General features: G+C 42.0%; 1 protein-coding gene across 9 annotated transcripts in view; it reads right to left on the minus strand.

Moving 5' to 3' along the window:
* LOC137434125 (chromodomain-helicase-DNA-binding protein 9) overlaps window positions 1-13,676 on the minus strand; it is a 353,801-nt gene that overhangs the window by 299,296 nt on the left and 40,829 nt on the right. For 8 of the 9 annotated variants that reach the window (XM_068126815.2, XM_078785749.1, XM_068126819.2 and 5 more), the window contains one exon: window positions 10,015-10,242. The exons of the other annotated variant lie outside the window; for it this stretch is intronic. In XM_068126815.2, coding sequence (XP_067982916.2) covers window positions 10,015-10,242 — 228 coding nt within the window. The remainder of the gene's footprint in view (window positions 1-10,014; window positions 10,243-13,676) is intronic. 9 annotated transcript variants of the gene reach the window in all.

A 13,676-nucleotide genomic window follows, 5' to 3' on the forward strand; every position in this document is an offset into this window, starting at 1 on the left:
TAACCTGCAGAAGACGTAAACACAAAGAACAAAAAGTGTTTCAAAACCCTGCACTGCTGCTCTTGCTTACTCCTGTCTGCTGTCTTCAGCATGTTATTCTCCTTTGGCCATCTGCAATTGGCTGGGAAGTCAGCAAACATCACTCCCATCCACAATAAGGGTGCAGAAAAGCATCCTCTCAAGTATATACCAGTCAGCTTACTTCAATTATAAACAGTCGTGGAATGTATCATTTCTGATGATGTCACATCTGTACTCTTTGCAAATAGCCTGATCACTTTCTACGATCAGTTTGAATTCCACTTAACGATGGATGCACTCCACTCTCAGCAAGGGTTCAAGGCACTAATTATCAAACAAGAGGTTAGGACTGTCTCCCTGGACAAATCTCAGCCAGGCATCCTGCTCTGCTTGCCAAGCTTGCTGTCTCTGCAGGATACAAGGCCACCTTTGTACCTGGCTTTTTGGCTTCCTTCAATCGCAGTCAACATATTGCTAGAAATGAAACCCTCTCCTCTTCACTGACCCTAGTGGAGGCTGGAGTGCCCCAAGGAACTATCTTGGGCCCAGTCTTATCACTCATCTACATAAACTATTCTCCCACTGGTCTGAAAAAACACTTTTTTCCTTATTGCAGATGACAGCATGTTGCTGCACAGCACCCCAATCCCACTCCCACTGATAGGCAGACAGAAGCTGCAGCACTCTGCCGATCTGGAATTGATTACATGAAGGTCAAAAAAAGGTTGTGTGTTTATCAATAGGAGAAAATCTCAGTGTCACCCTGTAGCTCCAGAAGGTTTGTCAAACTCATCCACTTATCTAGTTCCATAGCCACTAACTGTGGTTCATTCTAGGCCTCACCATCAGCCTGAGATCCCTCCTGGGCAAACGAAATTGCAATGTTGGAGAGTGGGCACCCTGAATCGTTCAAAATAATTCCTTAAAAATTAAGTAGTATTCACACTTGAGAGGAATTGTCCATAATTAAATGACACTCCTGTAGGTCGAAACCACGCACGCTCCCCATCACATCTCTATTCCCTAGAATCCATGGAATCTAAACCTCAACAATATTCATATCCCACACAATGATGCCAAAGCACCAGGCATGTTCATCTAGCATTGCAGAAAAGTCAGCTGCCTCACTGGCTTTTTTTTTCTGCCTCTCCTCTGTTCAAGCTCCATCTGCTTTCTCAGCAATGAAATCCCCCAGCTCCTTCAGAATGCACACAATCGTCCAGGAACTCCCTCCACCTGTTCATTCCCCAAATTCAGGTTGACTATGCAAATCAACTCGTGTTCTGGTCTGGTTTGGGCCCCCCTCCCCCCTCCCACCCCTCTCCTTTCCTGTTCGTTGAAATCCTTGCTCATGTCCAAATGTCACCCACTGCTCTTCCATGAGCCTCAATTTTGCATCGGGGAAAAAAATGTTTACGGGTGGTGGCCTCAATTTGGAAGATAGCAACATCATGACAGCAAGCAAAGGGATGGCTCATTCTATTTTGGTAACAATAACATTATGGCATTTGAACATTTAAAAAAAACTTCAATCACAGCATAAATGCTCAAAGTAAACAGAAAAATAAATTTCATATGCAAATAGAAGCTCATTCTACAAAGAACAAGCTGCAAGTTAGGAAAGAAGGTGCTTGAGAGAGGAAGCAGGAATGAAGAGAGAGGATTGAACAAAGGAAAGAAGGGCAGAAGGAAGGAAAGGGCCACAAAGGGAGTAAGAGAAAGAAGTATAGAAAGAGAAGGAGGATGGCAGCAGTGTGGCAAGATAAACACAAATAAATGAATTGCTCTGCCACATTACAAATGCTTACATTATCGCATTAGACGTCACATTATTGGAACTTTTCACACATGCAGGAGGATGTGAAGCAAGTGGAACAAAGTAAAGTTCAGGAAAAACGAGGATGAAAAAAAAAATAAACACGAAAAACATTATTACGTCATTATACATTATGATGTCAACATTATTACAGCTGAATACATACTTGTACCAAAAGTTTGATTTAAATCCCCTCAGATATTCTCAATTATCATATTTTACCTAACATGACCTTTGACCTTTTATGCTGAAATTTAACCAGTTCAACTTTTCATCATAATAGATACTTTTTCCAAGCTTGGTCAAAATGCCATCGCTGGTTCACAAGTTGGGCAGCAACAAAATATTTACCGAATGAGACATCTGCAGTTTGACCTCTTGATCCCATCATATAATCAATTTATCTTTACATCATTATCCATATTCCATACTTGTACCAAGTTTGACTTGGTTCCCTTCTGCCATTCTTAACTTATCGCGATAACAAAAACCTATTACAGAATCTGACATTTGACCTCTTAATGCCGAAATATAATCAGTTCGTCTTTGCATCATAATATATATGCTAATACAAAGTTTGGTCAAAATCCCATCACTCTTGTTCACAAGTTAGCTCTGTAATAAAAATGTTAACATGACGACACCTCTGACCATTGACTTTTTGATCCCATAATCGAATCGGTTCATCTTTGCATCATTACACAAACAAGTACCAAGTTTGACTTGGTTCCCTTCAGCCATTAGTAAGTTATCACTGTAATGAAAACTTATTGCACACCCTGACCTTTGACCTCTTGAACTCAAAATCAAATCAGTTCATCTTTGCATCATAATGCATACTTGTACCAACTTTGGTCTTAATCCCATCACTGGTTCACAAGTTATGATGGTAAAAGGTTTTTATCATAACGTGACCTCTGACCTTTTACCTTGTGACCCCAAAATCTAATCCGTTCATCTTTACATCATTATAGATACCTGTACTATGTTTGACTTGGATCCCTTCAACCGTTCTCAAATTATCGCAGGAACGAAAACCTATCAAAGACGGACACACGGACGGACGGACGCACAGACAGCCAGACAGACCACCTGAAAACATAATGCCTCCGGCGACTTTGTCGGCGGAAGAATAATAAATAAATAAACGTAACGCGCGGACATGAACACACTCTCACGACTCACTTCTTTGCTCCAACGAAGCATTAACGTCCAAAATGTTGGCTTCAACTTACTTCCCATGGCAGTTAGCATATTATGATCAATGTTCTGTTTATTATTATTATGTACTGGCAGGAGTACCCGGCGTTGACCGGCATCAATTTGGCTTTTTTCCTATTCTCTTTTGTGGGTGCCGAAAACACTTCCTGACATCTCCTCAGTAAAATTTACATTAAATATTATAACACGAACACGAACACACACACACCCGAACACACACACACACGATCATTTAATATTACCTCTCCCATAGCTACAAAGACTCAGACATGATAGAGCGATTTTTTATTAAATTTCCAAATTTTTAAGACCAGAACACGTACATTTTTCCTCCTTCCGATCCGCACCCCGCCCTCCCCCAAAATGGAGGGGCCTGTCAAAGCCATCCCACCCCCCACAAGATGTATATGTTGTATATCTTTGCCGTCCCTCTGCCATAACCACACCCCAACCCCGGCAACGCCGAAGGGAAGGAACGGAGGAAAAATTTACCCGTGAAAACAGCGCTTTAACCTCAGTGTTGCCCAGGTAAAAACGGAAATTGTAATACCCTCTGCCACCATCACCATGTGGTGCTGCACATAACACATTTACATAGAGAATTTACGCCCCTCGCCCGGTACCCCACACCCCCACATGAGGCCGCGGCCACATAGCCTATGTTATCCCCCAGACAAATTTGTATTTGGACCCCGAGTAAAGTATAAAAGCGTTTATAACTGGAGCACCAGAAAAGTGTTGCTCAAGCGAAAAAGAAACATTAACATATTTGAAATGAGGGCAAATATAAGGGAAAAGCAATTACATCCAAATCAGAATCCATCACAAATGTCAAATCATCATTTTACCTTTTCGTTGAATATATGCTGGTGAATGTACCATTCATCACGTTTCTGAGTTAAGTATGATGACGTTCAGGAAGAAGAAGAAGCCTTACCACCAACTCCAACCGCTTCTGGTATTGTTTGTTTATTCGTGTTCAAATGTCTGGTAATCGTTTTGTATTTATTTATGCGAATGTGTACTTGTTGCCTCCGCCACCAAAGGTGGATGGAGGTTATGTTTTCACCCCTGTCTGTTTGTTTGTTTGTTTGTTTGTGAACAAAATATCTCAAAAGGTTGTGGACGGATTCAGACGAAATTTGGCAGAGATGTAGCGTATGTCACAAGGACAAAATGATTAGATGTTGGTGAAGATCCGGATTCGGATCCGGCTACTATAATTTTTAAAGTGATTCTTCACCATTGGGAGATAAAGCCAAAAACGATACAGATAAAGCAGGATATCTCAAAATGTTGTGAACGGATTTGGACGAAACTTGGTGGACCGGTTGGGTGTATGACAAAGACAAATAGATTAGATTTTGGTGAAGTTCTGAATATGGATTCGGATATGAGAATTATTTAATTTCTGAAGTGATTCTTCACCATTGAGTGGTATGGCCAACCAGGCGGAGGTATGCTCTCTACTGAGTGCGGTTCTAGTATACAACGGTCATTAATCAAAAAGGCGAAGGCACTACAGAGCACTACAGCGAAGGCACTACAGATTTTTAAATATCCAAAAAAACGAACTTTCTTTTTGCCGAAAACACTCCCAGGCACTCACTGATGACCCTCAGAAAGTTTGACGAAGATCCGTTCAGCAGTCTCTGAGAAAAATGGTGACACACAGACCTCATATAGGAGATACTTGTATTAGGTTAAAATCCAAGCACTGGCTCAAGTTATCAAGGCAACAGGATTTTACTTAGCATTGACCTTTGACCTAAAAATCTAATCAGTTCATCTTTACATCAAGACACATACTTATATCAAGTTTTATTGAAATCCCTTCAGCTGTTCTCAAGTACCACATTTTTAAATGACATGACCTCTGATATCTTGATGCAAAAATCTAATCAGATCATCTTTGCATCACAATATATACTTGTACCAAGTTTGGTCAGATTCCCATCACTGGTTCAAAAGTTAGCACAGCAACATCTCTTCAGCCATTCTTAAGTTATCGTGTTAACAAAAATCGATCACAGACAGACAGACAACCCCAAAAAACTTAATGCCTCGGTTCACTTTGTCAGCGGAGACATTAAAACAATGACAATTTAACGGCAGGGTGCATGTGTAATGGACAATGCAACATTCATTATTTGCCTGACAATATAGTGCACTACCTCTGCACTTACATTTAAGCCATCAAATCTGGATTCGATGTCAGACCCAACTAACTGCGTAATTGGCACTTCACAGGTCAGGCATTACATCATAGAGTTTGCCATCCCTCGGACGGATGCTAAGCTGGATTCCTCATCCTCTTGCTTTAACTGGTGGACAAAACATATCCCAAGATGTCTGACGAACAGTAGTAGAGTTATCACCAGCCCCTCGATTGAACAAATTCCCAATTCCTGCCCAACAGACTGCTTTTTGCATAATCCTGGCCACGAGATGGCTTCAGTTGGCTACATATTTCAGTATCACCGATATTCAGGGCGGCCGCAGAGCGGGATGAACGCATATGCAACAACATCGTCATTTTAATCCATAAAGAGCCAAGTATTCCGATTTCGAAAATGACAAGAAAGCTAAAAATAATGGAAGAAGTTTGGCTATCCGAGATAGCTCCTTCCGCAGGAGAACAGGTCAAAACCAATGAAAATTGATTATACCTTGCTTATTAGTACTTTACATGAGTCGATGGCAAAATTATAATAAACTTTTATGCCACACCGATGACACGCACCCCAATATGGAGAATACTGTTTTCATATGCTCACAATGAAATCAGAAACATTTTTAATCCATCTGATGTTCACAATGTCAGATACACATGTGTTACCCTAGCCACATGGTCACAATGATCCTCGAAAAGCTTTTGAATCTTTAAAAACAAGCTCACATTGGGTGCATAGCATTTGCTCTACCTTGTAAAGCTATATTTATGCTCAAACTGAGCTCATCTTTTCATTGCATGTGATTGAAATGGTTCAGTAGTTTAACTTGCACACACAATGGAGAAATAGGGCTAAGTGGATTACTTTAAAAGAAAGGGTAGGCAACATTTCTTTCCACATGCTCACAATACAGTCTTAATGTGTTCAAATATGTGCGTGTCTGTGTGTGCAATATATATATCACACTTGGTTGAGAGCCGACAGGACGAGGGTTTATTCCTCGGCAGAACAAAAGAGACAGGTTTCCTTACTCGAAATGCCTCTGTTGATTTAACAGCTAGTAGGAGCCCGGTTGTTAGTCAATTGTGAAGTTATGGTTGCGCCAATGCAGAGATAAACAACAAAGTGCAAGATCAGTGCCATATTCATGGATGTACCACATCACAATTAGTTTTAATGCTTTCCTTAATCCTGTCAGGCAAATGCTCACTCGTATCAATATTGTTGTAAAGATTCCAGATACATCTTCTAAAAGGAAATAGCCCAATGCTAGAGAACCTCCAAATGGAAGAAACAAATAAGAGACCTTCCAGCAGAGGAAATAAACAAGAGACCTTCCAGCAAGGGAAATAAAAAAGAGACCTTCCAGCAGAGGAAATTTTAAAAAAGAGACCTTCCAGCAGAGGAAATTTAAAAAGAGACCTTCCAGCTGAGGAAATAAACAAGAGACCTTCCAGCTGAGGAAATAAAAAAAAGAGACCTTCCAGCTGAGGAAATAAACAAGAGACCCCCCAGCAGAGGAAATAAACAAGAGACCTTCCAGCTGAGGAAATAAAAAAAAGAGACCTTCCAGCTGAGGAAATAAACAAGAGACCCCCCAGCAGAGGAAATAAACAAGAGACCTTCCAACTGAGGAAATAAAAAAAAGAGACCTTCCAGCTGAGGAAATAAACAAGAGACCCCCCAGCAGAGGAAATAAACAAGAGACCTTCCAGCTGAGGAAATAAAAAAAAGAGACCTTCCAGCAGAGGAAATAAAATAAAGAGACCTTCCAGCTGTGGAAATAAACAAGAGACCTTCCAGCAGAGGAAATAAAAAAAGAGACCTTCCAGCAGAGGAAAAATAAAAGACCTTCCAACTGAAGAAATAAAAAAAAGAGACCTTCCAGCTGAGGAAATAAACAAGAGACCTTCCAGCAGAGGCAATAAAAAAGAGACCTTCCAGCTGAGGAACTAAACAAGAGACCTGCCAGCGTTGGAAATAAAAAAGAGACCTGCCAGCGTTGGAAATAAAAAAGAGACCTTCCAGCAGAGGAAATAAATGAGACCTTCCAACGAAGGAATAAAATAAGAGACCTTCCAGCGGAGGAAAGAAATTGACCTTCCAGTGAAGGAAATAAATAAGAGACCTTTCAGTGAAGGAAAGAAATGAGATCTTTCAGCGAAGGAAATAAATAAGACCTTCCAGCAGAGGAAAGAAATAAGAGACCTTCCAGCGAAGGAAAGAAATAAGAGACCTTCCAGCGGAGGAAAGAAATAAGAGACCTTCCAACAGAGGAAAGAAATAAGAGACCTTCCTGCGGAGGAAAGAAATAAGAGACCTTCCAGCAAAAGAAAGAAATAAGACCCGAGTGCGATGAAAGAAATAAGAGCACTTCCAGTGAAGGAAAAAAATAAGAGAACTTTCAGCGGAGGAGGGAAATAGACCTTCCAGCGGATGAAAGAAATAGACCTTCCAGCGGAGGAAAGAAATAAAAGACCTTCCAGCATAAGAAAGAAATAGACCTTCCAGCAAAAGAAAGAAATAAGAGACCTTCCAGCGGAGGAAAGAAATAAAAGACCTTCCAGCATAGGAAAGAAATAGACCTTCCAGCGAAAGAAAGAAATGAGATGTTCCAGCGGAGGAAAGAAATGAGACCTTCCAGCGGAGGAAAGAAATAAGAGACCTTCCAGCGAAGGAAAGAAATAGACCTTCCAGTGAAAGAAAGAAACAGACCCTTCAGCGAAGGAAAGAAATAAGAGACCTTCCAGTGAAGGAAAGAAACAAGAGACCTTCCAGTGAAGGAAAGAAACAAGAGACCTTCCAGCAAAGCAAAGAAATAAGAGACCTTCCAGTGGAGGAAATAGCCTGACTGTCGAGACATTCCAACGGAGGAAATAGCCTGATCCTCGGGATTGCACACTGGAGAAAAGAGTCCAATTATCGGGTCTTCCAAAGGAGAATAAAGCCCCGACCCTCGGGATCTTCATACAGAGGAAGGAGCCTGGTCCTCGGGATCTTCATACAGAGGAAAGAGCCTGGACCTCGGGATCTTCAAATGCAGCAAAGAGTCCGATCAACGGGATCTTCAAACAGAGGAAAGGGTCCGATCTTCAGGATATTCAATGGTAGAAATAGGTTCCTTCAATGGAGAAATAGCCCAATCTTCAGGATCTTCCAACATCTTGGCTTTGGATACAAAAAATATGAAATAGCCCATTCCGAGGTTTTCCAATGCAAAAAGTAGACTGATCAGATACAAGTGTGCTCCGGTAGGCTTGCATGAAGATGGGTAAGGTGACAGGTGTGAGATCATTCTGTCTCTGTGAATTCCGTTGTTGGTACAGAGGTCGAAGTACAAAGGTAAATGCAAACTGTTGTGATTCGCAACTGCAAGTCTTTGTCATAGCTTTTAACAAACATAGCATTCTTTGAATCATAAAAACAAAACCACTTAAAATATACCTGTGAAAAACTAATTGATGCAATAGTATAGCAAAATGAGCTCTTTCGTTCAAATCAACCTGGCACATCAACTAAAATTCACATTGATGCTGAAGTCAATGACAAGGTTTCAGCAAAAAATAAGAGTAAAAGGCAGTGGCTGAACAGCTTCTCCACGAACTCAAGAAATAATAGAGAACCCAAATACCACTAGAAAAGGCATCAAGTTGCAAGCAAGAGCCTGCATTGGAGATGACCAGCCAAAACAGTACAGATCGAGGGGCTATAATAAAAATGAATGATCGTTTTAAGGCCATTTTCCCCGCTAGAGCGGGGGTTAGCCTTGCGGGCCCCATGACAATCATGGTTCCCTGTTTGAGGCAATGTTTTTATGGCCGGATGCCCTTCCTGACGCCAGAGGGGCTATAATAAATTGCATAATAATATTTATATGACATTGCAAAATAAAGATTAACAAGTCAGGAGACGACGATGGTTCACGAGCGAGTGGTATTCAATGACAAAGAACGGACAATAACCGAAACAGGCCCGGACAGGCCAGGCCCGGAAATGTCAAAACGAAGGTTACTGACCTTGAAATGAAATAGAAAATAATGTATAATCAGTTATGAGGTCAGTTAGCTACACAATACCGAAAATTCGGTGAAAAATGAAATGAAAAAAATAATAATAGTAATAATAATAATAATTTTTTTTTTTTTTAACAGCTCCGTGAGGCTAGCTAGACACATGACATTGGCCTAACCAAATATCGAAACCCCTGTTAGATTCCACCAACTCCCTCCGAGAAGATGTAGCTTGAACTCGATTACCCCCTAAAAAGACATCTTTTTCGGGCGTGGCTCCGCCCACAATGGGCGCAATACTCCCACTCTAGGCAGGACACAACTAGATCATGATATGATCGCAATACTCCCAATGGGCGCAATACTCCCACCCAAGTTTCATCAAGATCGGATGATATCATCGGGTAGTTATGCTGCGGACAGACAGACACACAGACACAGACACAGACACAGACACAGACACAGACACAGACACACACACACACGACGAATATAGTGGTCACTTGATAACTCGTGAACCAAAATCAACATTTCCTATTCATTTCATGCAATACTCAGCATTCATCAGCGAAAGAAAGAACAACAATACCATGTTCACTAAAATTCAACATCAACCAATACTGAGGCAAATAAAGTGGAAATTTCATAATTGGTAGAAATCTGGTACATCGATGAAGATTAAAACAGCACTTTTTATATTGTCGTCAACAGGTCAAAACCTCAGTTATTCCATCCTGCAACATGTGACTACTTTCTCCTGCAATATCTTTACCTGGGAGACTACTTGTGAGAGGAGCTGTCCTGGTTTAGGTTGCAGCTTGATCTGCAATTTCACTGGTATGGTGCCAGGAGGCCCAGAGACCATAACGGCCGAGCCCGAGGCCATGGCAGCAGGCGTAGAAGTCAAAACTAGGCGCTGACCACCCGCCAGCTTCACCAGATTACCAGCACCACTAACCATTGTACCCGGAGCCACAGAGGTGGCAGATAGGAGGGTTACCTGTAGATGGCAAAGACAAAGCAACCAGACCAGTGGTAATTTCAAACAGCAATTCACTTCTCAAGCTCTAAAAACCAAAAGCCGAATATATATTTTAGAATTTTTTAATTACAGAACATATGAAGGTATTTCTTACGCTGGTGTTATGTTCGAAGGCAGGTCCAGTACTGCCGAGGCAGTTTTTTATTCTGGGCAGTTTGCCATTGCTTTGCCAACAGTAGTCACGGCAAGAATTTTCAATTTGCCCATGGTGCTGGCTCACCTACTCTTCATGAAGGACACCATGGGATATTTAACGTCAATCAACTAATGTCGGTAGATGGGATGCCCGGTGTAATGTCCATCCGAGGGACGGAACACACATCAACGAGGGATAAGGGACTGCCTGTTAAACAACGGGATGACAGTTGATAGCTAGGTTGGAATTCAAATCCAGGCTAGACGGCTTACAGGCAAGTGTCCGTTATTACTCGGTCATCCTGTCAGCTGAGTGAAGGAAACAGTTAAAAAAAAAAAAAACGAATAAAAAAAAAACAGGTGGGGGGATGGGAGGAGGGAGGAGGGAGGTGTGAGGCGGGGAAGGGGGTGGGAGGAAGGAAGGGGGTGGGAGGGGGGAAGGGGGTGGGTGGGGGAAGGGGAGGGGAGGGGTGAGGAGGGATAGGGCAAGGAGGGAGGAGGAGGTGGGTAGGGGGGAGGGGGAAGGTGGGGAGGAGAAGGGGGAGGGAGGGAGAAAGGAGGGGGGAGGTGGGGAAGGGGAAGGGAGGGGGGGAAGGGCAGGGGGGATGGGGGCAGAGGAGGGAGGGAGGAGGTGGGGAAGGGGCAGGGAGGGGGGAAGGGGCAGGGAGGGGGAAGGGGCAGGGAGGGGGAAGGGGCAGGGAGGGGGGAAGGGGAAGGGAGAGGAGGGGGAAAGGGGAGGGGAGAGGAGGGTGGAAGGGGAGGGGAGGGGAGATGAGGGGGGATGGGGAGGGGAGGGGGAGGAGGGATGGGGAGGGATGGGGAGGGAGAGGAGGGATGTGGGGAAGGGGGAGGGAGGGGCGAAGGGGAGGGAATGGGGGAGAGGGGGAGGGGGGATGGGGAGGTAAGAGGAGGGGAGGGAGGATGAGAGGAAGGGAGGGGGGAGGCAGGAGAGGAAGGGGGTTCATATATATGCTGGTGGGTCAATGGGGTGAATGTGGCATTCATCGCGTTTGAGGCAAGTGTGATGCCGATCAGTAAGAAGAAGAAGCCGTAATACCAACTTCGTCCACTTCAGGAATTGTTTGATTTATTTGTGTTCAAATGTCTGGCAATTGTTTTTTATTTATTTATGCGAATGTGTACTTGTATATAACTGTCATTACTTTAAAAGGGCTAAGGCACTATCGAGCGATCTTTTTTTTTTTTTTACTCAAAAAAAACCGATCTTTTTTTTTCTTTCTATTTTTATTTTTACTTTTATTTTTTGCCTACAACACTCCCAGGCACTCACTGATGAACCTCTGAAAGTTTGACGAAGATCCGCTCAGCCATCTCTGAGAAAAATGGCGACAGACAGACAGACAGACAGACAGACATCTCTCTTATATCGGAGACGATCCGAAATCACCCGGCGTTGCCCGGGTTCTTTTTGAATGAATTTACTACTACTAGCAACGGTACCCGCTCTACGGGCGGGGCTTCAATTGGGAAGCCCAAATGAAAAGGCAAAATATCGGAAATTGAAGGCTTTTTTATTTTAAACGATTTATATAAACATCCGTTAAATCATATCACATGCAAATCATCAAAATCTCAACAGTATTTGAAGAATTTCAATAAAAGCCACATCACTGTTCATAGTCAGGTTCACTATGTTTTTTCGTTCAAAATTTTGGTAGATTAGCAAAACTATACATTTCTGGAATACTCAGAGCATGAGGAATCCAAAAATTAATGTTTGCATTTGCATAGACACCTTTGCGAAAATGACCCTCAGGACAGTGATGAAGATCTGTAAAAGCATATTCCTGAACGGTGTAGACCTAGTAGATCCTGTGTGTAGGACTTATAGTTCAATCTGATACTAACAAGGCTGCTTTCTTGCTTTATAAACCCATACCTATAACTTCAAAGGTCTTGCAATATCATGTATTATGTAATACAGTTATATCACAAATATAAAGACAATGGTTTTCAATTACCTTTGTTTGTTGCTTTTCTATAATCCTGAGCACTATTTTGAGGCCTTTATTGGATTCCTTAACCCAGAAAACATAGGATTAGCATATTTAGTTAAGTTTCTAGGTTGACTAGAAGCCGAGATAGCGCAAAATATGTATTTTATGGCGGCCATTTTGAAAATCCAAAATGGCGGCCATGCAGGTGTCTGTGCAAATGCCAACATTGATTTTCGGATTCTCCATGCTCTGATGATTCCAAAAATGTACAGGTTTGCTAATCTCCCAAAATTTTGAACGAAATTATATTTGTTAACATAGTGAACCTGACTCTTCATCAGTCCTGAGTGTCATTTTCGCAAAGGTGTCTATGCAAATGCAAACATTAATTTTCGGATTCTCCATGCTCTGATGATTCCAGAAATGTATAGTTTTGCTCATCTACCAAAATTTTGAACGAAATTATATTTGTTAACATAGTGATCCTGACTATCAGATCGGTAAATATAATTCCATCGTGTTTCAAATTTGGGCAATGGGCTCTCCAATATTCGATGTGCTCACGGTTTGAATTACGTAACGTAACGTTTGTGACGATGTTTTCATTGTGACGATGTTGTGACGATGATTGTGTTCAAGGTAGTGTTTGATGTGATGGTGTGAACGCAATTTCGTAATGTTTTTCGTTTTTATTTTCGTAATCGATGAATGAACGTTTAATGTTTAATGTACGTTTAATGAGCGTAAGAATGAGCGTAATGCTCATTAAATGAATGAATGAATGAATGTAATGAAAATTTGATGCGAAGCGAAAGACGCCTCAGAGCTGTCACATTCACAATCGCTATGTCGTATGTACTCCCGATACGTGTTTCCTTTACGTATGTACTCCCTCCCGATACGTATGTAATCCCGTTCCTGTCGTAACGAAAAACATTACGAAATTACGTTCACACCGTCACGTCAAACACTACCGTGAACACAAACATCGTCACAATGAACGTTATGCGAACGCGAATGTTATCGGGAGTCCAAACCTGAGAATGCTGGAGACCAAAGCTGAAATTGGAAAAATTAAATAGCCTATTTTAAACCTGGGGATCCCAGGATTACCCACCCAAAATATCGTTGCGATCGGTTCAGCTGTTTTTGTGGTACCTTCGAACGGACATAGAGACAGATGGACAGACAAACAGACGGACATTTGGTGAATTATAGTAAGATAATTCAGCTTTTACTCGCGGCCGTAGAAGATTGACTACTATAATTCAGCTCAGCTTTTAATTGCGAAATGGGCCC

This window comes from Myxine glutinosa, chromosome 10 (genome assembly GCF_964187855.1).
Source record: "Myxine glutinosa chromosome 10, kmMyxGlut1.1, whole genome shotgun sequence".
Classification (NCBI taxonomy): Eukaryota; Metazoa; Chordata; class Myxini; order Myxiniformes; family Myxinidae; genus Myxine; species Myxine glutinosa.